The sequence below is a fragment of the Cynocephalus volans genome, chromosome 5 (assembly GCF_027409185.1).
Source record: "Cynocephalus volans isolate mCynVol1 chromosome 5, mCynVol1.pri, whole genome shotgun sequence".
NCBI classification, from domain to species: Eukaryota; Metazoa; Chordata; class Mammalia; order Dermoptera; family Cynocephalidae; genus Cynocephalus; species Cynocephalus volans.
Window position 1 is genome coordinate 133,431,181 of NC_084464.1, and position 24,617 is coordinate 133,455,797.

Genomic DNA, 24,617 nt, shown 5'->3' on the forward strand with positions numbered 1-24,617 from the left:
GTGGGCACAGCCGAAGCTTGGCCACTGCCGATCATAATAGGGGCGAATAATAAGTATGAAGAGGAGGAGGAGAGAAGAGGAGGGGGAAGAGGAGAGAAAAGGTAGGAAGAGGAAACACGGAAGGGGCAGGAGGGAGAGGAGGAAAGAACCTGTACCGACCCTGTACGAGTCACTGGGCTGAGGGCATTACTTGAAATCCCAAGTTTATTCTCACGGCAACTCTAAATAATAGGTACTGTTTTTAACCATCGTTTTTTAAAAAGGAAAGAACTGAAAATTAGATGTTACTACCAAAGGGCAGCAGTGGAATTTAATTCCTGATTTGCCTGACTTTAGAGATCTAGCTCCCAACCACTCCTAAGAATTTCGGGGAGGGGTCGTTTGACCAAAGTGTTTTCCCTTCTCTATAGGTGATTTCTACCTCAGACCCTCAAATTTCTATATAGGGAAAACTGAGGTGATTACATTAATGAGAATTTAATACCCAATTATGGATGGATTGGCAAAGACATCTTAATTACATGCTAGGCAGATGATATAATATACTAATAGTAATTTTGAAACATTTTCAAATTAGTATTTGTAATTGTCTTAATCACTAAAAGTATTGCAATATATTTTTATCAGCAATCTCTGAAGATAACTTTCACATATATATTTCCATTAAAATTAATCATATGTGTGCACCTAGGGAGTTATTTTTAGGTTATCAGACTTTATTTTTTGCTGCTAATGCTTTTATAATTGATCTCTTCAACAACTGCTTTCCTAGTACTAGGTACACATGAAGGCAGGCTTTTCAAATAATTTTGCTCATATTGCAACAGCAAATAAACCCTCAGTTAATTGTCTTGGATGAAGCGAGATGAAATTTTACCATAGAAAGGAAAAATCTGCTGTTTCACAACCAATTTCATTAAACCAATGTTATATTCTGTTAAAACAGTATTTTGTGATGGTAGTATTTTTATAACTCAGTTCAAACTTTATTCAATCAACATGCCTACAATAAATATTATTTGTCCAATAATCTACCACTATACTGACAGCTGAACCCCATAAGCTTTGGCAGAGTTCAAAGTTCTAGAAAATATTAATGGCTAAATAGCTGTCCGTGCTGATAGCTTTTGCTGTATTTCTGTGTCTGGACTACCATATGGAACTGATTTCAAAATATAAAGATTAAAGGAAGCTCTCTCTTCTGTTAACACATTTTCATTGATCCTTCTAAACTTACTTCTCAAGGCTGAAAAATTCCCCTTCTATATGTTGACAGTATTCTTGCAATGTCTCAAGGAAACTTTTTTTTCTCCATGCCATGTCAACTGACATAATCAACTAACTTCAATCTTTGTTCCAGGATGTATATATGCTTTAATATTGATCGAGTACTTTCACCTTAGCACCCACCCTGCATTCTATCAAAGTCTGCAGCTAGTAAAGCTACAAGATTGATTTTGAAGAATGTGACATATCTTCCTGATAAAGGTAACAATGCAATTGAAATCTGACTTTAGTAATAGTTGAGCAACAAATCAGTGTCCAACACTTAAATGGGATTAACATTGAGTCCTCAGTAAGCCACAGTCTAGATAGCTTTGTAAGAAAATACTAGCAACCTAGAGTAGCAGAGAAAGCACTGGACATGAAGTTAAAAGGATCTTGGTTTGAGGATTTGATACATGTTAGTTAGAAAATTTGAATATGACACTTTGCTCTCTAATGAAAAAGGGAGAAAAAATGTGCTACCTTGTGAAACATAAGAAAAAGTATGTAAAAATATTTATAAACTATAAAGCACTACACACAAAATATCAATGATGCTTTTACATTCTCTGGGCAAGAAGATATAGGTAAAATCCAGATCCATGAAGAGGGAAGGAAACATAGAAACCTGATCTTAGCCTGTTCTTAAAGAGACTGGTGTTACTGTGCCTTGCAATTGGCAGGTATATGGATTGAGCTGACAACAAAATAAAGGGACAGAAGGCAAGGAATATAACAGTTACAGGTTGGAGAATAAGAGGATGGTAGCAGCAGCCCTGGTGCTCATGGCAGACATCAATCATGTATTGAGTGATTTCTGAATGCTAAAGTTGAAGAATGTAAGATACATGTCTTTGAGGAACTTTCATTCGATGATAGATATTACTAGCACTCACCAATATTGATGAATCTCTTCCTTTTCCTGGGCGTACATGGGAATTATACTTCCTACACCATTTAAATTTAACTTGGACATATGACTCACTTTGGCCAATAAAATATGAGTGGAAATGACATGTATCATTTGATGTAAGCATTTAAAAGGCAGTATGCATTTCCTCCATATTCTCTTATTTTTTTATTAACATATTCATTATTACAAATCATACTTATTCTTTACGCCCCATATCCAATTTCTCCCCATCCCCTTCTCCTCCCTAATAACCATAGATTTGTTCTCTCCTTCTGATAGACTAACTATTTCTCTGTTGATTTGTTGCCTATATGATCTTTCCAGTACTGAAGGAAATGTGTTCAGGTCCCCCACTATTACCGTATAGCAGATGCTTCTTCTATTACTCTGGAGTGTGCTTTGTGGAGAAAGAGGACCTCTTTTTTTTTTTGCGGGGGGTCTCCACTGGTGACTGTCCATGTGCCAATGCAGTTGAGTGTCTGGTGTGCCATCTGCATGTTGGCTGTGACTACTGCTATAGCAACTAGCTGCATTTGTGGCAGCCATGGCAACTGCAGTGGCTATGGTGGGCTACCCACGTGGAAATGGTGTTTTGGGTGTGCTCTTTACCTGGTTGCAGCTGGGTTTGGCTTCCCCTGGATCCATGCCTCAGGACCCTGGTGAGAACCTGGGGCAGCAGTGTCCCTGGTTGTGGCTAGGCCCCATATTCTCTTCTCATGCTCAAGAAATTATGGAAGTGTAGGCTGATAAGGAGTTGACACAGATAAAAACAAACAAACAAACAAACAAACAAAAGCCTGTAGTTCTGAGCTACAACATAAATGCTAGCTCCCTGGAGAGAACTCTGCATAAGCAAGGAATAAACTTTTGTTGTATTGAGCTATGAGACTTTTGGTATTATTTGTTATTGCATCATAACCTAGTCTATCTGCTGACTAATACATATTCTAAAGGGAAAGTAAGGCACAGTGAAGGAGTATATACATTTGAGGTAGAAGGAGCTGGACGTTTTATCCCAGTTCAACCACTTATTATTGGTTGATGTTGAATATATTACAGATAGTCCTTGACTTAGGATGGGGTTACATCCCAGTAAACCCATTGTAAATTGAAAATATAGAAAATGCATCTCGTGGACCTAACATAGAGAACATCATAGTTTAGCCTAGCCTACCTTAAACGTGCTCCCAACACTTATATTACCCTACTATTGGGCAAAATCATTTAACAGAAAGGCTATTTTACAATAAAGTGTTGAACATATCGTGTGTAATTTATTGTAGAGTACAGTATTGGTGGTTAGCCCTCATGACTGTGTGGCTGACTGGGAGCCATGGCTTGCTGCCACTGCCCAGCATCACAAGAGAGTATCTTACAGCACTTCAGTAGCTGCATATTACTTTTTGGGAAAAGATCAAAGTTAAAAATTCTAAGTACAGTTTCTACTGAATGAGTATCACTTTTGCACCATCATAAAGTCAAAAAATTATAAGTAGGGGACCATTTGTACTTAGCCTCTCTAAGCCTCAGTGTTATCCTTTTAGAATAAAATAAATAGTGTTTGCTTAACAGGATTGTTTTGTGTGAAAAGTTCCTGGTTTTAATAGATACTTAAAAGAACTCGTTATTGTTATTATATCTCAGCAATAATAAAATGTGCTTGGAATATTTTAGAAATAAACACAATGACTCTTGTCAGGGCCACTGTACATGCGTGGAAGAATGCACTGAGCAGGGGCTGAGGGGCTGTCCAGCATGGGAAAATAGCAGCCAGCCTTTGGGGACATGAGGGGTAGGGCATGCCCCGGATGCAGGATATTAGGGTGAGGGGGCCATGGAATCCTTCAGAAGCATTTTTCTATTTTACAATTGTTTAATTCTTTCCTTTTTTTTGGTTGCAATTTTGAATATTTTGCAAGATCAGGGGTTCCAGGCAAGTGGGAGCATCATTCTCTACAGTCAGCTGACACAGACACTTGACCCCCTCTCCAAAGACTGAATATTCTTGGAACCTGGAATGTCTATGTTGTTTTTATTTTCTTGAATTTTTATACAGATGTATTTATAGAGATATAAAGAATGTTTTCCCTCCCCTATTTTCTCCATCACCTTGAGAGTACTTTTAGCAAAGGAGAAAAAGACTATAGCAATATTTGGGGAGGTTTAGGATTTTTTAAGGAAAGAAATGAATGAGTTACAGCCCACATTTATCTTTCTTTCCCACCTCTGCTGGTTTCCTACGTCTCTGTTGGAGAACACTTTGAAGCTCTTCCATCATTGCAAAGATGCACTTAGTAAAGAATAAAGAAAAGGCGAAAAAGCTGGATGAAGAGAGTCACAGCCCGATGATCTCCCAGTCAGCATTCTTGGGTCCCACCTTATGGTAGAAAGCCCTTCCCTGTGACAATTAGGATACAGGAAGTGTGTCACCACATTCCCAGGCTGCAAAGCTGCTCAGCTGGCCTTCTGTCCTTGTCCTAGTATCTGGGCTCCACTCACTCCAGAGGCCTGTCTCAGAACTGCATGCAGGGCCCCCATCAGTTCAGGTTAGCAGTTATCAGCAAACTACCAGACACCAGGTCCCCTTGAACCTGACACCATTCAGTTCCCTGTGAGGTAGGAGCGAGACCAGAGAAGTCTTGCTCTCACCAGCATTCATACTCAGGACAGGTTCAACTCTAATAAATGCAAGTTCTCTGAGGTTGAAACCAAAGCTCCCCATGCCTTCACACCTGGCCATTGAAATCGGACAAATATTGAGCAAGAAGAAAGAACAATGCAACGGCCAAGTGCTCCTGAGATGCCGGGAGGCTGGAGGAAAAGGAGATTGCCACCTGGGCTTCATTTGTTGAGCAGAAGTCAGCCCTCCACGTACAAGCCAGGTGCATTTCCTTGTAGGATGGCATTTTTGAGGACTGGCTTTTGAAGGGATGCACAGTTTGTTTCCTGTCTGATAGCACCACACCCAAACAAACCTTTCTGTCATAAGCACTTTTCTAGAACTATAAATACAGGTGACTCACATTTAAATCTGCATCTGTGTCCAAATATAGGTCTCCAAATGTGCTTTGGCCTGTGTCTGCAGTCACCAGTGTGTGAAAATATGTGTGTGTATGCACATGTGTGAGTGAGCACGTGTTCTTTTGCATTCCCATGTAAGAAACTTTGTCCAAAAAAATAAGTGTCATGTTTTCATTAGATTATAGAGAACTCTCATGGATTTTCCTCCCTTCCCCTCTTCTTTACTCTTTCCCTTTCAGCTCTGATTCATGTTAGACCTTATTTACTTTGTCATGTCCCGCTCCTTGGATTCATTAAGAACTTTGGCAAAATAGTACATCTTGATTGTCAAGAATACAAGCTTTTGTTTAAGTTTAATCTATAATTTATCATAATAAAAATGATATACACAATAGCAGCACTACACTGCAGCACTATTAATGTATAGATTGCTTTCCTCATATTTTAAGTTTTGGTGATAATTGTCTTCATATTTAAAGTGCTCTTTAGATTTATTAGGTCCCATATTTACTTACTATTTTTATCTACTAAGTTTCATATTAATCATGCCAACACCAAATAAGTAAGAATAATATTAGAACACAGATTTGCTTTTGCACTGTCTATATTTAAAGCAGTAATTCTATTGTGCACTACAGCATGCTGACTAAGTATTACTAGTGGACTTAAGATACTTTCCTCATCTAAACTTTTACTGTATTTTGGGGACAGTATGGGAGGAGTAAGAAGACAGTTTTCAGTATAAGAGCCAAATGATGTGTTTTAGAACAGCTTAGACATCTACGCGACTTTCCAGGTGACTTTTTTCAGTATTCCTCTTGATATTCAGAACACTGATTATTTGAGTCAGTTTTTCCCTCTTGTGTAATATATATTTTTGTAGATTATAAGGGGGAAAAACCCTTGCTTTAAAAAAAAAGTCAGTTAATTAAATATGGTGAGGTGTTTTTTTTGGTCTTCTTTGTGCCCGGTACTCAGCCAGTAAGTGCACCGGCCATTCCTATATAGGATCTGAACCCGCGGCAGGAGCGTCGCTGCGTTCCCAGTGCCGCACTCTCCCGAGTGCGCCACGGGCTTGGCCCTATGGTGATGTTTTTAAGATCCTTTTCCTTAGTGGTGTCACTTCATGAAGTAATGATCCTGGAACTTACGCTGCTTGTTCTCTATTACTTTTTGGTGTGTATTCCCTTATAAAGTATACTTCTCAAAAATAAATGCAAAAGTCGCTGGTGTATATCAAGAGGAATTGATTTTGCCACAAAGTGTAATTAAGCCAATCAATCAACTTGAATTTTACAAGAGACCAAAAGTAGAGGTTATTAAATAACAATGTAATTATACAAAGTAATTATAGAGTTCCTTGGCATAGTAATTTTCAAATATAAATATCGGTAGTGTATTCTGAAAGACATATCACATATAGCAAAAAGAAAAAAAAATCCCACTTTTTAAAATTCTATAGCAAACACACATATATATAAATATAAATACACATATTCACTTCAATAGCCAGCATCCAAAATGACCCATAATGATTCCCACCTCTTGATAGTCTCACTTTTGTGTGATTCCCTCCCACATTGTACCAGTGTTGGTCTGTGTGACCAATTGCACATGGCAGAAGTGATGCCACCTCTGTAATTAGGTTATAAAAGAACTCAGCTTCCATCCTAGGTTCTCTGTCTCTGTCTCTCATGTTCTTTCTCTCTCAAAATGATTACTCTGGGAGAAGCCAGTTGCCATTTTGTGACAATTTCAGGCGTCCTACAGAGAGGCCCATGGGGTGAGGAACAGAGGCCTTCAGCCAGCTGCCAGCAAGAAACTGACACCTGTCAACAACCATGTGAGTGAGCTTAGAAGCAGATTTCCTAGCCCCACCAGAGCCTTGAGATGACTGCAACCCTGGGGACAGGTTAGCTACAAGTACAGGATAGACCCTGAGCTAGAACAACCCTGCTAAGCCACTCCTGGATCCTGATCCCCAGAAACTTGGTAAGAGAATAAAGGTTTATTATTTTAAGATGTTCGTTTTGGAGTAATTTGTTATACCACCATGGGTAACTAATAAAGTTGTCAATGTTAAACAGAAAAAAAAAAAAAGTAGGATTTTTTTGAAGTCTTTAATATTTCAAGCCTATCACTGACACATCAGCAAGTTTTCTGCTTTAAATTAAAATTATATGACAGTATTGAGGCTTGCCCTGATGATTCCTGTTCCTAGATACATGAGGAGCTTTCTTATTTTCTATTAGGTCTTGAAAAAGGATCAGTTAATGTCACCCAAAAGCATGAGATTACTTTTACTCAAATATTTTTTGGATGATGTAGTAGTTTTTAGGAAAAAGATCTGCCACAAAAAACTTTTATTTCAAAGTGCTGTGTTGCTGGCATGGATCACCGCTGCAAGTGCCCTGATCTCTTTGCAGAAGGGCATGTTTTGCACAGTATGAGATGCATATTAGTGCATGTGGATAGTCTATCAGGTAAGAGAGGTTTTTGACTCAAAAGATGTTCTTTGTTTCACTAATTTGTGCAATGTCAAGAGATTCTACTGTTATTGAAACAGAACATTTAATGCTAGATTAAATATATAATTTCAAAACTGTGACTTTCTAGTTTCCTAATTCCAGAGGATATTCAATGATCTGGTGGCTTCACTATCAATCCATCAGCAATTCTTCTCTAAGAGTGTCTACTGGAATCTGTGGACCCAGGCTAGCTGGAGAGGAAACCATTTTACTAGGAAATGATTTTGCCTCAAGCTTCAGATAATGGTGGAAAATAGAGGGGACAGGAAAGGGAGGGGAGATTAGACATTGTTTTCTACGGCTGCCATAACAAAGTACCACAGACTGGGTGATTTCAACAACAGAAATTTGTTTTCTCATGATTCTGGAGGCTGGAAGTCCTAGATCAAGATGACTGCAGGATTGGTTTTCTGAGGGCCTCTCTCCTTGGCTCATAGATAGTTGTCTTTCTCTGTGTCTTCACATGGTCTCCCCTCTATGCGTGTCTGTGTCCTAATTGCCTCTTCTTATATGAATAGTCATATTACATTAGGATCCACCCTAATGACCTCATTTTACCTTTATAAAGAGCCTATGTGCAAATATAGTCATGTTCTGAGGTACAAAGGTTTAGTACCCCCAGTATGAATTTTGTGGGGGCACTATTTAGCCCACAAGAGAAGTAAAATATATTGTTTAGGTAGATAACTAACAGAGAAAAAAGATTAAATCATTGAAAATCTTAAGCAGAACTGAATAAGAGATATTTGTTGTAATAGCAACAATGGATTTAGACTTCTTATAAGTGTATTTTATGATAGTTTTGATGTGCTTTTTTTAACTGTAATTTTTATTTCTTCTGTGCAAAACATTTGTGATACTCGTTTGATACAAACAGCCCAAATCTAAGAAAGACCAATGCTCAAATGCAGGTTTCTTTTAAAAAAATCTACTTTAATAGCTATATATTAAGCTTATATTATGTTATGTGTGTTTGGCTACATAAATGTATATTAGTAATTCATTTACACCAGAGACCGCAATTAGCAAAAATCCAGACCAATCCTTTTCTCATCCGTCATTTTTTAAATTATCCAAAATAAAATGGGAAATATAAATATTTTACCAATATACTGAATATACAATAGGTGTTATAACTATAAGCATTATTATTAGTGCCTGTGCCGTGAGGGCTGATCAAACATTTAATGCTCCATCCTTCTCATACCACCTCCCAAACAGAGTTGCTGTTAATACAGGTGCAGATATTGGCTTCAGGCTGAACAAGCGTCCATCACTTGATACCTATTTACAAGACAGAAAAGCAGACAGGGTGTTCCTTTAAGTTATATAATCCCACAAGACACTTTTAAAATTCAGTATAACTGGATGAAAAAACAATAAAAATACTGGCCAAATTCCGTTCTATTAGATATATTTGAAATATTGCAGAGTACAAGAAAAATTGGAGCTATTTAACTGGTACCAATTCATTTACTACTAGAATGCTTGCAATCAATATCTTATAATTTCCTTAGCTGAGACAGCATCCCATGTTTATAAACATAAAACAATAGACCTGGTAGTATGTAAGAGAGAAATCTAGTCCTTTCAGGTAAGATAAAAACTCCCCCAAATGATCAGAAACGATAGACTAAGGGGGGTTGAAATAAGCACCTATCGTCCCCGGTCACTCAGCCCCCACAGTCTCCTAACCATCTCATTCTGTTCCCTCACCCCACTGTTGTTTCTGCCAGGAAAGGGGAGAGAGTGCCAGGAAAAACCAGGGGAAGCCTGTGGCTGGGCAGAGCACATGCACAGCAAGAAATTATTTCTGGACTCTTAAAAAAAAACCCCAAAACAGTTATTGCTTCTTTGCCAACATCAGCAGCTGTCGAATTCTCTCTCCTTCAGCTTTTCCTTTTCTCCTTTTCTCCTATGGCCACACCAGGCTTTGACCTACACAATGACAGAGTGTCCTTTCAACTTCCTTAGGCTGTCACTCCCCAGTGATTTTCAGGGGCTTCCTCTGGTGGGACTGTCCTGAAATTATTCTCGTTGAATCTACTTCCTGTTCAACATACCTTGAACAGCCCAGCTCCTTCCCTATAGCTCCTTAAATAAGATATATTTCTTTATTCTCAAGAACACAATAATTATTACAGTAAGAATTCTCAGGCAAGAAATTCAGCCTGCTCAGTGTCCTTCACAATCCCCAAGGATAATTTCACCCTCTCCAAGTGGAGATTTTTATATTTGTAAGTCTCATGTAGATTTTGATCTCAGAAAGTGCTTCTTCTTAAAATTGGCAATAGCATGTAAAGATTCTCACCTGAAATTCTCCAGGTGCAAGCTGAATTTCACTCAGCAACACCTCAGGGAACACATGCTGGGTTTCAAAAGTGCCACTGAGGGAGAACATCTCAAATGTGGTGGAAGCAGTTTCAACTGGGTCACCACAAGTGTTTAAGTCAGTCGTTGCACACTTCAACAGAGTGCAAATCTAGGGGAGTGACACAAATCAGTTAGTTATAAGAAAGTCGCAAGGGATGTGTTAATTCACCTGTATACTATATCAAAACATCACCTTGTACACTGTAAATATATATATGATTTTTATTTGTCAATTATACCATAATAAAGCTGGGAGGGGATTTAAAAATAAAAAATAAAATAAATAAAATGCTAGCTGCTCTTAGGAAAAAAAAAGTCATAAGAAAGTTAATTGAAATACTCTCCTGACCTAGAAAAATGCCGTGCCACTTTGTATGGTAAATAATATTATTTTTTTATTAGATTAATCCAGTTTATTGCTGAATAACTAATGCAACTAGTAATAAAAATAAAGACTTCAGACTCCAGTACTTCTTGCAATTCACTGTTAAACAGATTAACCACGTACAGAAGCAATCAGATCTTTGGCCTATAGCCATGAACAACTATACCATAATTGCTGTCAAGTTAGCAATGCTTTTTATTATCAAGAATGTTCAAATTTTTAAAAAGTTCAAAATTTAGACACTAGTGTACTCTCTCTCTTACTGCCTTTTTCACACAATAAAAGACCTTTAGAGTTGTAACGAGCCCTAGAATTGATCTAGAGGCAACCCCTGTGATCTGGAAAAGTTATTTTACATCTGAACATGGACTAAACAGTTCTCAATTAGATTTTTCTTCCACTATATAACCTAGCTATTTGAATATAAAGTATATGAGTCATCTCACCATGCAGATGGAAAATTCTCAAAAGGAAGATCCATATTCACTTAACTCCATTTGTACCTCTTCAAAGCCACCTTCATTTCTTGCATGACTAAAGCATTAGCCTCTTACTGATCTCCCTGCTCCCATTTTTGCAGATGGAAGGCAAACACTTTAGGGCAAGTGTGTTATAACTTTCAGGTAAAGGTAGAATGAACATATGCTTCTGTTTTGTTCCCTTGAAATCCTACAAAAATCAATACTGATTTTTAAAATAAGACATAAACTCACAAGGAAAGGTGAACAGGAGAATAGAACACAGCATGGCTTTAGAAGCTAGTTGATGCAAAAGGTCGTAACCTATTTAGCAGACCTAAGAAAGCCACGTCCTAAACTGGCAGTGGGGAAAGCCAAGAATCAATGCTCCCTTACACTGCAGAGCACCACTAGGTACCGCAGAGCTGGGAGTAAGGTTGTGGTGGCTAAAGTAAGGAAAACTGTTGAAAAACTGTGAAGAATGCTTTAGGTAACTAAGTACCCAGCAGAGATGGGCAACTGACTCTCCCTTACTACTCCAGTAAAAGACTCATAACTTACTTCCACAGAGGTTAAAGCAATGTTCTTTAGATGGAAGTCTGAAAGGCATGGTTGAAGGGGATTACATGAATGAAGCAAACTGAATATTAGAAACATCTCCCTCCACCCCACCACCACTCCCTGCAAGGCCATTTCCCTCAGATAGTTCTCTAAATGCTGTCAGCAAGAGATTTATTCTTTAGGAATAACGTTACCAGATAAAATACACAACAGGACTCCTGTTTAAATTTGAAGTTCATATAAACAATGAATAAATTTCTAGTGTAACTACATCCCAAATATTAATATATATACTATGAGACATAGTTATACTAAAAATATATATATGTATATTTGAACTTCAAATTATCCAAGCATCCTGTATTTTTATTTGCTAAATTAGGCAACTATATTCAAGAAGGAAATTAGAAGAACCTTGAAACCTGGGAAAACTGACCATCCCAAGAGGAAGTCTCTAAAGATACTTACTTCAGGGGTTTCCTTAACAAAAGGTCCAGCTAGAGCTCTCCACCGTGAAGCTCAAAGTTAGCAAGTATCACCCACACGCTCAGAAGTTTTAATTTTTGGTAATCTCCAAGCGTTCCCAGATACATTAGGAAACATAAAATAGATACGTAAGGAAAACATATAAAAGGAAAGAGACCAAAGCAAGCAGATAAAAGCAACTTAAAGAAAACAGAGAATATTCAGGGGGAAGATGCTTCAAGAAAATTTTACCTTAATCACCTCAGAGAGATAAGAGAAGATACTGCAAGTCTGAAACAATACCATCAACAAAACCAACAACAAAAGGAAAAAATATAAAAAGAGGGAAAAAAGACCTCTGGGAAATTTAAAACATATTAGCAAAAATAAAAGACTCAATGCAAGAGTTAGAAAATCAAGAGGAGGAAACCTCCCAGAAAGTAGAGAGTAAAAAGAAAGAGATGGAAAATAGCAGAAAAAATATTTTAAAACTTAGAGGACCAATCCAAGAGACTCAGGATCCCAATAGTAGGGATAAAGAGAGAAAAAGAAAATGGAAAGGAAGAAAATCTTTAAGGATTCTGGTCACACAGGGAATCAGGAATCAAAATAACTTTAGAATTCTCAGTGGCAATGCAAAAAGAGAAAATAATACCTTCACAATTCTGAAAGAAAATTATAACCACCTTTGAATTCTTTACTCAGAAAATACTTAACCAAATCTAAGAGAAGAGGCATTTTTTAAGACATGTAAATCTCAAAATTTAACTCTCCCACTAACAACAACAAAAAAGGCATAAACCAAAATCAAGAAAGATGAGGAACAGAAAACAGGAAATCCACCCAGAGGAGTGATAGAAGAAATCATGATGATGATCAAAGGAGACTCCAGGATGACATCTATATTGAATAGGCCATGGAGGAAAGCCAGTTCAGGTGAGAGCAGTGTGACTCAAGAAATAGTCATGTTGGAGGGTTGGCTCCAACGTAACAAAGGAGCAAATAAAGACAGGAGAATGACAGGGAATCAAAAACAAGACAAAAGCAAAGACAGAGAATTCCTAGGATGACAGTAAAGGAAGTCTCATGATGACAGCTGTGCAGAACAACCAGAGGAAAACCAGTACAGAGAAAGGTTATTTTTAACTAGGATTACCAGATGAAAATAACCTTTCCTTAGGGAAATTGTTCTGAGATGCTGTTGGAAGGTATGGAGAGTTTTAATAAAAAAGTCAAAGAAGGGCCGAGCCTGTGGCACACTCGGGAGGGTGCAGCGCTGGGAGCGCGGCGACGCTCCCAGTGGCCGCGGGTTCGGATCCTACATAGGAATGGCCGGTGCACTCACTGGCTGAGTGCCGGTCACGAAAAAGAAAAAAAAAAAAAAAAGTCAAAGAAAATAAAGTAAATTTTAAAAAGCAAGACAATGAATAACTTCAAGAAAAAATATGCAATCAATGCTGTACTCTGAATGACGTTTGCATAGTCATAACAACATAATTGATATACATAAATACCGATATACATAAAAGTCATATTGGAAGGATGGTAAACAGGACACAGGCAGGATGATATAGCAAAGTTAAATGTTCATCTACCAGAGTAGAAAATAAAAGATGATTAAAACTGCTGAATTTTTATACATAGAAATATTATTAGGAAATATGAATTGTATTGTAATTGAAAAAACGAGAAGTCAAAATTGCCACTGGGAAGGAGCACTAGGTAGATTATGGAAGGCACAACTCTTTTATAATATTTTTAGTGCTATTTATCTGCTTAACTGTGTACAGTTTTGATGAAGATAAATGAAAAGAGAAAGGAAAGAATTAATTGAGGCAATAAGAAGGGATAGAAAGTCTTACAATATGAGAAGAAATAAAAGGATAAAGAAATTGAATTAGGATGAAAATTTTTGAATAAAACATTGCAGTGTTATTCAGTAATATGATGAGTAAATTTCAGAAGAAATAGCTGAAAGATTTTGCCTCCAGAAAGGTGGACTGGGCAGATTAGGGAGGGAACGAGTGTTTCATAAGCCTCTAATCCTGTTTGCCTTCTTAATATATCCATGCATTACTTTGATTAAAATTAATGAGGAATGAAGCGATAGAACCAACCCAGGTGATAAGGCAGAATACCCGGTGCATGAGAAGTACTGAAGGAATAAAGGAATTGAATAAGGAGCTGTTTGTAATAGATCTGTGTCTATGTGAGTAAAACCTGGTGGTGTAGATCTGGTGATTAAAAGAAAAGGTTATACTTATCTTTATTAATAATAATAATAAGTTAACATTTATTTAGGACTTTCTACATACCAAACACATTTGTGTTTGAATACATTTATTTATTAAATCAAACTTCCCCAAAACCCTGTAAAGAATATATTACTATTTTTATCATTATTATCTTTTCTCCCAGTTCTAGGTTAGGTCCTCCAGTAATATGCTCTAATTGTGCACAGTACTTTCCTTTGCAGCATTTGTCACAACTAAAATTAAACACCAACTGATGGAGTTTGGATGTGTTGTCCCCTCCAAAACTCATGTGGAAATTTGATCCCCAACGTGGCAGTGTTGGAAACTGATTGAGTCATGGGGGCGGATCTCTCATGAATGGATTAATAATGCTCTCCCTGGGGGAGGGGGATTAATGAGTGAGTTCTCGCTCTATTAGTTCCCACGAGAGCTCGTTGCTTAAAAAGACCTTGGCACCTCCTCTCTCTCTCTCTTGCTTCCTCTCCCCATGGGATCTGCTTGTACCCGCTGGCTGCCTGCCACTTTCTGCCATGAGTAGAAGCAGTCTGAGGCCCGTGCCAGATGCAGCTGTCCCAGAATCGTAAGCCAAATAAACGTCTTTTCCTTATAAATTACCCAGTCTCAGGTAATTCTGTTATAGCAACACTAAACGGACTAAAACAGCAACTTTCTCAGTTTTCTGTTCTGTGCCTGTGTCCCCATTAAACTTAAGTTCTAGGAAGGCAGTGACTAGATTTGTCTTTTTCATTGTAATCTCCCCAGGCTCTTGCAAATGCCTGAACACAGCAAGCATTACAGAAATACTTAGTGAATGAAAATGAAGCCACACGTGATAGATGAGGACAGCTAGAGATTTAAAGAGGCTGAGGGGGTGGCCCGAGGCCAGGCAGCTGCTGTGTGGGGAAGCAGAGATTCACTCAGGATTTCTGACTGCAGAATCATGTTGTCAACACATTACTTCAAGCTCCTGAGTTTAATTTCTGGTTTATAGCAGAGTTCTTATCCCTAATTCCTTCCATTGTTGGCGAATAGGTTTAACATTTTAAAAGACCAAAAGGCTGGTGATTTAGATAATTCTCATCTCAGTAGGAGAATATGGAGAGGACAGAGGGTGCAGAGAGTAATCTAAAGAGAAAAACTCCTATGTGCATGGGGAAAGGGCATGAACTTCTTTCATTTATTCATGGATTTACTCAATAATTCTTTAAAATACTTAGGCTTCTTCCTGTCCCACTCCCCTACAGCAACTGCTCCAAATCTTTACCTTCTTCAAGCTCTTCAAGTTGTTTTGCTCAAACTTTTACTACCCCCCACTTTATAAAATGCCACAATGTCCTTCTCTCCCCACTTCCTTCAAAGTCTTGCAAAGTATGCATATTCACTATCGGATGCTTGGCAAACCTGTGTGGCAAGATGGGGGTTTATTTTATCTTTACCTCTTTTTCTTTCACTTCTGTCTCTTGGTTAGCAAGTAGCTTCCGGTGATAACAGAGATTTTTTTTCTAGCACAATATGTCATCACAGTTAGACTATGAAAGATTATTGATATAATATGATACCATTATCCTCAATACCAAAATCCAAAATTCTCTGAAAACAAAGGATTTTTGTAAAACATTTGGCATTAAAACCTAGCATGAATTAACATAAGGCTATAACATATTTATTTAAACTATTTTGGGTGAATATTCCCATGTTTTACAGTAGATATATTAATATACTTGATTCTGGATGTTGACCCAGACTCTGTTGAGTAATGTCAGGCAATATGTGTTATTTCCTTTTTAAACTGGAAAATTCTAACTTCTACAACACGTGTGGTACCAGTGGTTTGGATAAGGGGGCACAGCCCAGCAATAACAGCAGAGAGTTTGATTTTACTTGACAGAGCTAATCTGTCTCCAAACACTAAGAAGGGACCTCCCACTACTCTTTTAGGTGGACCTAGACTCTGGGGGAGAGAGAAAGGTAGGACAAGACTGAGTGGGGGAGGAAGGGGGAAAAAAGGAGAAAAAGCGAAGATATTGGTATTTTGTGTTATGGCCAACATGTTTTACTTAAAAATTTATCACAAAAATAAACATACACTTATATTTCTCACATATATATATATATATATATATATATATATATATCACAAATAAGTTGTGATATATAAAAAATATATCACAAATTTTTTAAAATTTAAAATTCTTATGTGGCAATATAATATCATGTATATATACATGCCACATATCTATGCCACATATCTAAATGCAATATATGTTAATAGGACATAATATATGGCAATATTTATATAGCAATAAATATTCTCCTACAACATAGTTTATTTAACTAATTACCAATTGTTGGACATTTTGTACCTGTATTCATGATACCATTTTTTCCCCCTTCCTCCAGCACCTTGGAGGACTGATTAGGAGTACTGATTCCAACTGTATATATTTTTATCCCTTTCTTCTTGTGTTTCTCTTTCTCTGAGGCCTACAAAGATAATCAAGGCTCTCCCATCTGTTGGAAAAACAAAAATAAAAATAAACCCTTTTCCTGACCATGGGTCTGTCTGGTACCTGTCTTGTTTTTGTTCTTCCTGCCACAGACAAGATTTTTGAAGAAAAAATATTCATTCATTCTCTCAATAACTTCCTTTCCCTTTGACTTCCCAACCCACTAGAACCTGTCTTTCACCCCACCATTCTGAGACCAGGAAATTAACACCAAAATTGTACTCATTAATGCCAATAATGGTAAATGTATTGCATAAATATGTCTGACAATTTCTTCCTTCTGAGAGTCTCGACTCTCTCAGCACCCTCAAGAGTTCTCTTCTTAAATTTCCTTTTTATTTCTCAATCGTATTTGCAGGTTCCTATTCTTCTGTCCATTTCCTGCCCCAAACACTGGAGCTCTAAAAGGTTCTGCTTTTAGTTCACTGTTTTTTATTGTCTGTACAGTCTCCTTTGCAATGTCATTCACTCTTGCAGTTTTAATCACCACCTGTGTCCTGTTGATTATCCAAACAGTATTTCTAAATCCAATCTCCCTTAAGCATCAGAACCACCTAGTCAACAGCCTATTGATGGCATCAGCAGAATGTCCCACAAGCACTTCACAACCAGCACATCCAAAACTGAACTCACCATCTCCCCCCTGCCACCCAATCTGCTCCTCCTCTTGTATCCTAATCTGTCAGAGGCATCTCATCCACCCAGCCCCTCTTGCCAGAAACCTGGTATACTTGAGACCCTTCATTCCACTTTCTGGTTCCATATCCAATTAGCCACTGAGATCAATTTTCTAAATATATCTTGACTCCATACCCTACCTTTATTCCTACAAGCAAAATCTTGGTCCAGGCCCCAATAAGACTATTTTGATAATTTAAGTAATCTTTTTGACCTTTGTTTCATTATCACAATGTAGCCAAAATGATCTACTCCAAAGCAGATCTGACCGCATCATTCCCTTGCTGAACACCTTCCACTAGCTGACCATCACTGCCAGAATAAATTCCCAATCTTAAGTACGCCAGGTAAGATCCTGCAGGATACGATGCTGCTTCCAGGTTTATCCCCCAGCAATCCCTGCTTCTCAGGTTATGCCTTAGTAGCCCTGACCTGCTTGCTTTTCCCTCCATGCCCTGCTCTTCCACGCTTCCACACCCTTGATCATGCCTCCACTCCACCTGGAATTCCCTCCCACTGAGGGAATGACAGCATCAGTTCTCGAAACTTCCCTGTATCCCCAAATTAGGCTAAGTTCAGCTCCTTAGTACTCCTACAGAAAAATGTGCCTTTTATGTTCTATCACATGCCAGCCTGTACCAAAATTATCTGTTCAAATGTCTTTCTCCCCTACTAGAGACTAAATTCCTCATAAGGAAGGTCTATACTTATTCATGTTCTTATCACTAGCACTGAATATTTACCTGGCGTATATTCGGTACTCAATAAATGTTTGTTAAAATGAACAAGTACTGGAAGAGTAATTATCATAGAACAAACAAAATATTATGTGATGGGCATATTTCCAGCACTCAAGGGGCTCTCAGTCTCAAACAAGTGTGTGAATGATATGACATAATGTGTCTTTGATAAAGTTAAGCATAGGATGCTCTGGGAGCACATAAAAGAGGTACCTAACCCAGCTGGAAAGGTGGGAGTGGTGCGGCAGGAAGGGTCAGGTAGCCTTCTTGGTAAAGATAACATCCAAAAAGTTCTGTGAAAGATGAGTAGGTGGAGCTCACCACAGACAGAGGAGAGAACCTGTGCGACATACCCAGAGGTTCTACAAAGGCTAGCAAATTGGAGGTGGGAAAACGTCTCAGTATTGCAGAAGCCCAGAGCACATGTGAGTAGAGGTGAGAGAAGAGGAAAGAGAGGAGGAAGTGACCACACACCAAGATCTTGTGAGCCTTTTATGTTAAGAAATTTGATTTGTCGATTAGGAATCAGTGAGGAATTTTAAGCAAGAGAGTGACATAATCACTAATGGCTTTATGTGAGTATTATAATTATAGTATAGGGAACGGACAGGATAAAGCTGACATGTCAACAGGAATCCCTGTTAAAAAGATATTACAATAATCTGGATGTAGTAGGATGGGGGCCAGACCAAGGAAGAGGAGAGCAGAAAAAGAGGAAGATGGAGCCTGCTTATTCTTAGGGGTTCCATCTCACCATGCTATCACAGCACCCCTTTATGTTGAGGGCTATGAGATATTTGAATCTTTGTAGCAATTCAACTGAACAATCCCAAAGGTCAACTCCAACTATCTCAGTATGTACTTAGTGTCAAGCTCTGTATTAAGTAAGATTGGCATTAGTGAATATATAGGGGAAATGGCTATGTTTGTTCAGAGAGGAGATAGCACAGGTATTCCATTATCCATTCAAATTATCTATAATTTGGATAATGTTAAATACTGGTACTGCAAATAGATGTTCTGCCTTTTCCAAACAGTTTAAAATTGGACTGACATCTAGGATTGCAAGATGTAGCAGATAAATTTAGTCTGCCCAGCTAAATTTGAATTTCAAATAAACAATTATTTTAGTGTATATATATATATCTCAAAAAGTGAGACACAGTTATGCTAAAAAATAATTTATTGTTTATCTGAAATTTAAATTTAACTGGTTGTCCATATTTCACCTGATAAGTCTTCTGACACCAAAACATTACCTGTAGGTAATAGCGTCCTTCAACAATATGCAGTCCATCAAATGCCCCTAGGGCATAAACTTCATCTGATCTCTTCTCAGACATCTTGTAGCTTAGATGACAGCAGAGATCTTTCTGACAAACGGTGTAATTTCCCATGGCTCCTGTGAGCTCCACGAAGGTGTATTCATCAAAAAAGAGAATGTTCTTAAATTCCTTGTTTCCCCTTGAGAGTGCTTCTATACTGCTGGCATAAGCAGTCCAATTTGCCACTACAGGGTGGTAAGGGTGGGAATCCAGTTGTGCAAGAAGGAGTTTTCCCTTCTCTGTCTTCATATCATAATGAAATGCTCTTGGAGAATCAGGTGCATAGATGCCACTTCCTGGAAGTAATAAGTTGGAGATACCATTTGAAATAGGAAGGTGAAAAGGGATTTCATTGTTCTTACTGTTATTTATATTCATATAAACATTTCACTCCCTCTCAGCTATGTATTTCATTAATTTCAGTAAAATATGTTGATAAGGACAGAGAGGTAAGAGGATATCCAATAAAGTATGATATAAACAACAGAAAGGGAGAGTTTCATGTAAGAAGTGATGAATTTAAAAAAAAGAAAAGAAAAAGTGTACATTGAAGTTGAATAAAACGAAATAAATTTACAAAACAATTTAGATTGAGATGATTCTACAGAGTGTCACCAACTAGATATTTAAAAAGTTAGGAGCTGGAAAACATTATATAAAGGAGTAGTACATGTTAGCTAGAAAAAAATGGTTTTTTTTTTTTCTTTTTTATTTACAACAAGCCTGTAAATCTTAACGATGACATATTACCTGTCATGCTCTTTGAGGGATAATGTATGTTTGATGCAAGAAAATTGACACCCATGCCCATAGCCCACGCTGAGTGGAATTCAATAGCTGACAAAAGTGGCAAAACATTCATCCAAGCTGTTGGGAAGAGTATGGTGTCCACATGGAAATCTTTTACCAGGGTAACAGCAGGATCATGGAAGAGTATATCGAAGCACGTGAAAATGCCAAACCTTCCAAAGGTGGTGTTGAAAGTCACAACCTCAGGCTCCTTGGGTAAATTGAATTGATCTTCTCCCATGAAAAGATTTTGCTGTGATAAACAGAAGATGAAGGAAAAAAAACGCTTTTATGAAGTTGGCCTGGACATCACTGAGTCTGAAAAAGTACCCGCTCACACTTACTAGATAGATCCGATTTCATTTATGACCACTGTCTTCACAGAGGAAGAGTGGTGCATTAGAGAATCAGAGACTACTCCAGCTGAAAAAAATTTGGGGTTCAATCTCCATATTTTATAGATATGTACACAGGTATCCTTATATATTAAGACCCTCTTGAATCTTACAAGACATAGAAGTGAAATAGATAACTTTTGTTTGCCAGTAACAGTTAGCTCTTTCCTGTAAGCTAAGAACTTTGTTTACTCCTTTTTCCTCAAGACCAGCCCTATTTGGTAAGGAGTTCTTTATTCTAGTGTTGACCCATTGCTAGGGCATGTCTTTAAAAGGACACAATCCAAAAGGCAAAAGTATATTTCAATGCAGGTAGCTCTTGGTGAATCTCACACACTCCCAACAACACATTCCTGTGTTCCTAAGTGTGCAGGAAACTCCTTGAGTCTCTTTATAGGAACTTACCACACATGATCATTACTTTCTATGCTTTGTCTCTACTCTGCTTCTAAGGTACACATTATTATCAATGATAACAAATTTTTTCCTTCTTGCCACTTTAATTCATTAAGCATTCAATAATTATTTACAAATTAATTTTACCTTATGGTAGCGTGCCACAAGTTTTCCCTGAGAATCAAATACCACATCAGTGTTGTATTGGTAACGGCCATCAGGGGGACACTGTGGGTCACTGGTGTTGCAGGACTTCTTGTCCCCAATATTTGCTACAACGTAGATAGAGTTGTTCTTGGCCAGGCAGCTGAGTCTTTCTTGTACTGGGGTGTGGCCAAATCTGGTATATATTCAATAAAAGAGAAAAAAATTTTTAAATCAAGCTTAGCTTTTAATGAAATTCAGAATGATAGTCACCTGAACCCATTATTTAGTATACACAAAAATAAATTCTAAATAACAATATGTAGATAGAAGGATTAAGATTAGAAGGGAATTGAGAGGAAGCCTGTGCTTGTGGGTATTTGGTTATAGAAAACTACTCTAGGATAAGATTTCAGGCCGTGTATTTTTTTTTCTTCATAGCATTTATCATAATCTATAATCATATATTCACTTATGTATATATCTTATAATGCCTGCAGCATCCTATAGATATTATGGGGCAAAGACCCATATATCTGGTTTACTGAACCCATGACTCACAGAAAAGAGACATTAAAAAATATTTTCAATGAGTGAACCAAAATGTGGATGTAGGAGGATCCTGAGAAGATGGCAGAGCAGGAAGTACCAGTAACCCCCGCCTAAACAATTGCACTGGCAGAATCTGTCTCATGTAACTGTTTTGGAACTCTAGAGTATATCCAAAGGTTTGCAACTTCCAGGAAAAGGCTTGGGAACTAAATTGTGGTTAATTTCAGCCAATTTCAGGTCTTAGCTCAGCAGTGGCTACCTATCTCCCACACCCCAGCCTTGTGGCAGGTAGCCATGTATATTTCCTGGAGCAGTTTGCAGACAGCTTGTGAGCAAGGATGAGCAACAAAGACCCTATCTTCTAAATATCAGGGATCTGTGTCCTGATAGCTGATTGCTGTTTCTGATCATGGAGGTACAGACACAGAGCCAGGCAGCTATTGTTGTGTGTGTGTGTGTGTGTGTGTGTGTGTGTGTGTGTGTGTGTGTGTGTGTGCGTGTGCACGCACGCACACACACACACACACACCCACACACACCCTATTGTGGTAAGCCCTCCCACCTCTCTCTATGACTGAAGTGACTTCCAGGGGACTTAAAGGGCCAGTGCTTTTTTCTTTTTCTTTTCTTTCTCCTTTGGGGAGCCAGACACTTAAGGACTAAGACATACAAAAGAAACCAAATATACTAGAAAAATTAGAAAGTTACCACACATGCCCAGGAAAAGGTGTAGGCTCAAAAAGATCTGAGAAGACCTTAAGTTTATACCTCAAGCTGATTTCCAACACAGAAAAAGCCTACAACAGTCAAAAAAGAAAAACAAATAAATAAACACAGCAAACCCTGGGAAAGGAGGAGAATCTAATTTCCAGAATTACCACATAATAAGATTTAAGCACTCAGTTATAAGCAAAAAAATCACAAGGCATACAAAGAAACAGGAAAAATATGGCACATTCAAAGGGACAAAAATAAACCAACAGAAACCATTCCTGGATACAAAACTGTGTTGTCTACCCTAAATGAATCATTGTGTCGTATATGCATGTATTGAAACAACACACTATATACCCCACAAATATGTATGAGTAAATGTTAAAATATTTTGAATTTAAAAAGAAAAGAAATGGTTCCTGAGAAAGACCAAATGACAGACCTACTAGACACAGACTTTAAAACAATGGTCTTAAAGATATTCAAGGAAATAAACGAAACTATGGAGAAAGTCAAAAAAACAATTTATGAAGAAACTGGAAATATCAATAAAGAGATAGAAAAACCTAAAAAAAGAAAAGAAAAGAAATTTGAGCAGGCAGAAGAAGAAATCAGTGAACTTGAAGATAGGACCATTAAAATTATCTAGACTGGGGAAGAGAAAGAAAAAAGACTGAAGAAAAGTTAACAGAGCCTTAGGGACCTGTGCGATACCACCAAGTGGACCAACATATGCATTGCGGGAGTCCTAGAAGAGAGAAAGATTATTTGAAGAAATAATAGCTGAAAATTTCCCAAATTTGAAGAAAGACATAGATAAGAACATCCAAGAAGCTCAACAAACTCCAAATAAGTAAAACTCAGAGAGACCCACACCAAGACACATATAATCAAATTGTTGAAAGCCAAAGACTAAATAAGAATCTTGAAAGTCGTAAGACAAAAGTGTCTCATAACATACAAGTGATCCCCAATAAGATTATCAGCAGATTTTTCATCATAAACTTTGAAGGCCAGAAAGCATTGGGCTGATATACTAGACAGATGAAAGAAAAACAAAAAACTGTCAACCAAGAATCCTATGTGCAGCAGAACTGTCCTTCAAAAGTGAGGGAGAAATTTTAAGATATTCCTAGTTAAGCAAAAGCTGAGGGAATTTGTTACCATTAGATTTGCCTGGCAAGAAATGTTCAAGGGAGTCCTGCAAGGTGAAATAAAAGGAAATGATGAAATAAAGATCTCAGTAAAGGTAAATACATCAGCAAATATAAAGTCTAGCATTATTGCAACTTCAGTTTAGAACTTCACTTTTTGTTTTCTACATGATTTAAGAGACTAGTGCATTTAAAAAAAGCAATTATTAGTTTTAAAGCTAGTGTTGCTATAGCTTTGGTTTGTAAATCCATATTTTGTTTTCTACATAATTTAAGAGACTGACTCATAAAAAAATTTATTAGTCTATGTTTTGGGGCACACGATGTAAGAAAAAGTAAATTTGTGATATCAATAACTGAAAGAGATTGGGATCAGAGAAGAACAGGAGCAGAGTTTTGTATGTTGTTAAAGTTAAACTGGTATAAATTCAAATTAGAGTGTTATAATTTTAGGATGTTAAATATAATTCCCATGGTAACCACAAAGAAAATAGCTATTGAATATACACTAAAAGAAATGAGAAGGGAATTAAAATTTTTCTTTTTTTTTTTTTTTTTTTAAATTTTATTTTGTCGATATACATTGTAGCTGATTAATGCTCCCCATCACCAAAACCTCCCTCCCTTCTCCCTCCCCCCCTCCCCCCCAACCATGTCCTTTCTGTTTGTTTGTTGTATCAACTTCAAATAATTGTGGTTGTTATATCTTCTTCCCCCCCTCCCCGGTTTGTGTGTGTATGTGTGTATGTGTGTGTGTGAATTTATATATTAATTTTTAGCTCCCACCAATAAGTGAGAACATGTGGTATTTCTCTTTCTGTGCCTGACTTGTTTCACTTAATATAATTCTCTCGAGGTCCATCCATGTTGTTGCAAATGGCAGTATTTCATTCGTTTTTATAGCTGAGTAGTATTCCATTGTGTAGATGTACCACATTTTCCGTATCCACTCATCTGATGATGGGCATTTGGGCTGGTTCCAACTCTTGGCTATTGTA

The 24,617-nt window shown here is 37.6% G+C and overlaps 1 protein-coding gene and 1 long non-coding RNA gene across 4 annotated transcripts in view; one reads left to right on the top strand and one right to left on the bottom strand.

The window, feature by feature from the left end:
• Positions 1-8,685: 8,685 nt before the first annotated feature.
• The window catches only part of LOC134378031 (pantetheinase-like), a 34,907-nt gene continuing 18,975 nt past the window's right edge, over positions 8,686-24,617 (bottom strand). Inside the window, exons 5-9 of the mRNA XM_063096943.1 lie at positions 21,203-21,395; positions 20,226-20,517; positions 19,410-19,771; positions 10,040-10,210; positions 8,686-9,012 (exon numbers count right to left, since the gene is read on the bottom strand). Of these exons, the coding sequence (XP_062953013.1) occupies positions 8,905-9,012; positions 10,040-10,210; positions 19,410-19,771; positions 20,226-20,517; positions 21,203-21,395 (1,126 nt within the window). The 3' untranslated portion in view covers positions 8,686-8,904. The remainder of the gene's footprint in view (positions 9,013-10,039; positions 10,211-19,409; positions 19,772-20,225; positions 20,518-21,202; positions 21,396-24,617) is intronic.
• The window catches only part of LOC134378035 (uncharacterized), a 79,713-nt gene continuing 69,805 nt past the window's right edge, over positions 14,710-24,617 (top strand). For all 3 annotated transcript variants that reach the window (XR_010023606.1, XR_010023605.1, XR_010023604.1), the window contains exon 1: positions 14,710-14,805. This is a non-coding gene — a long non-coding RNA (uncharacterized LOC134378035). The remainder of the gene's footprint in view (positions 14,806-24,617) is intronic.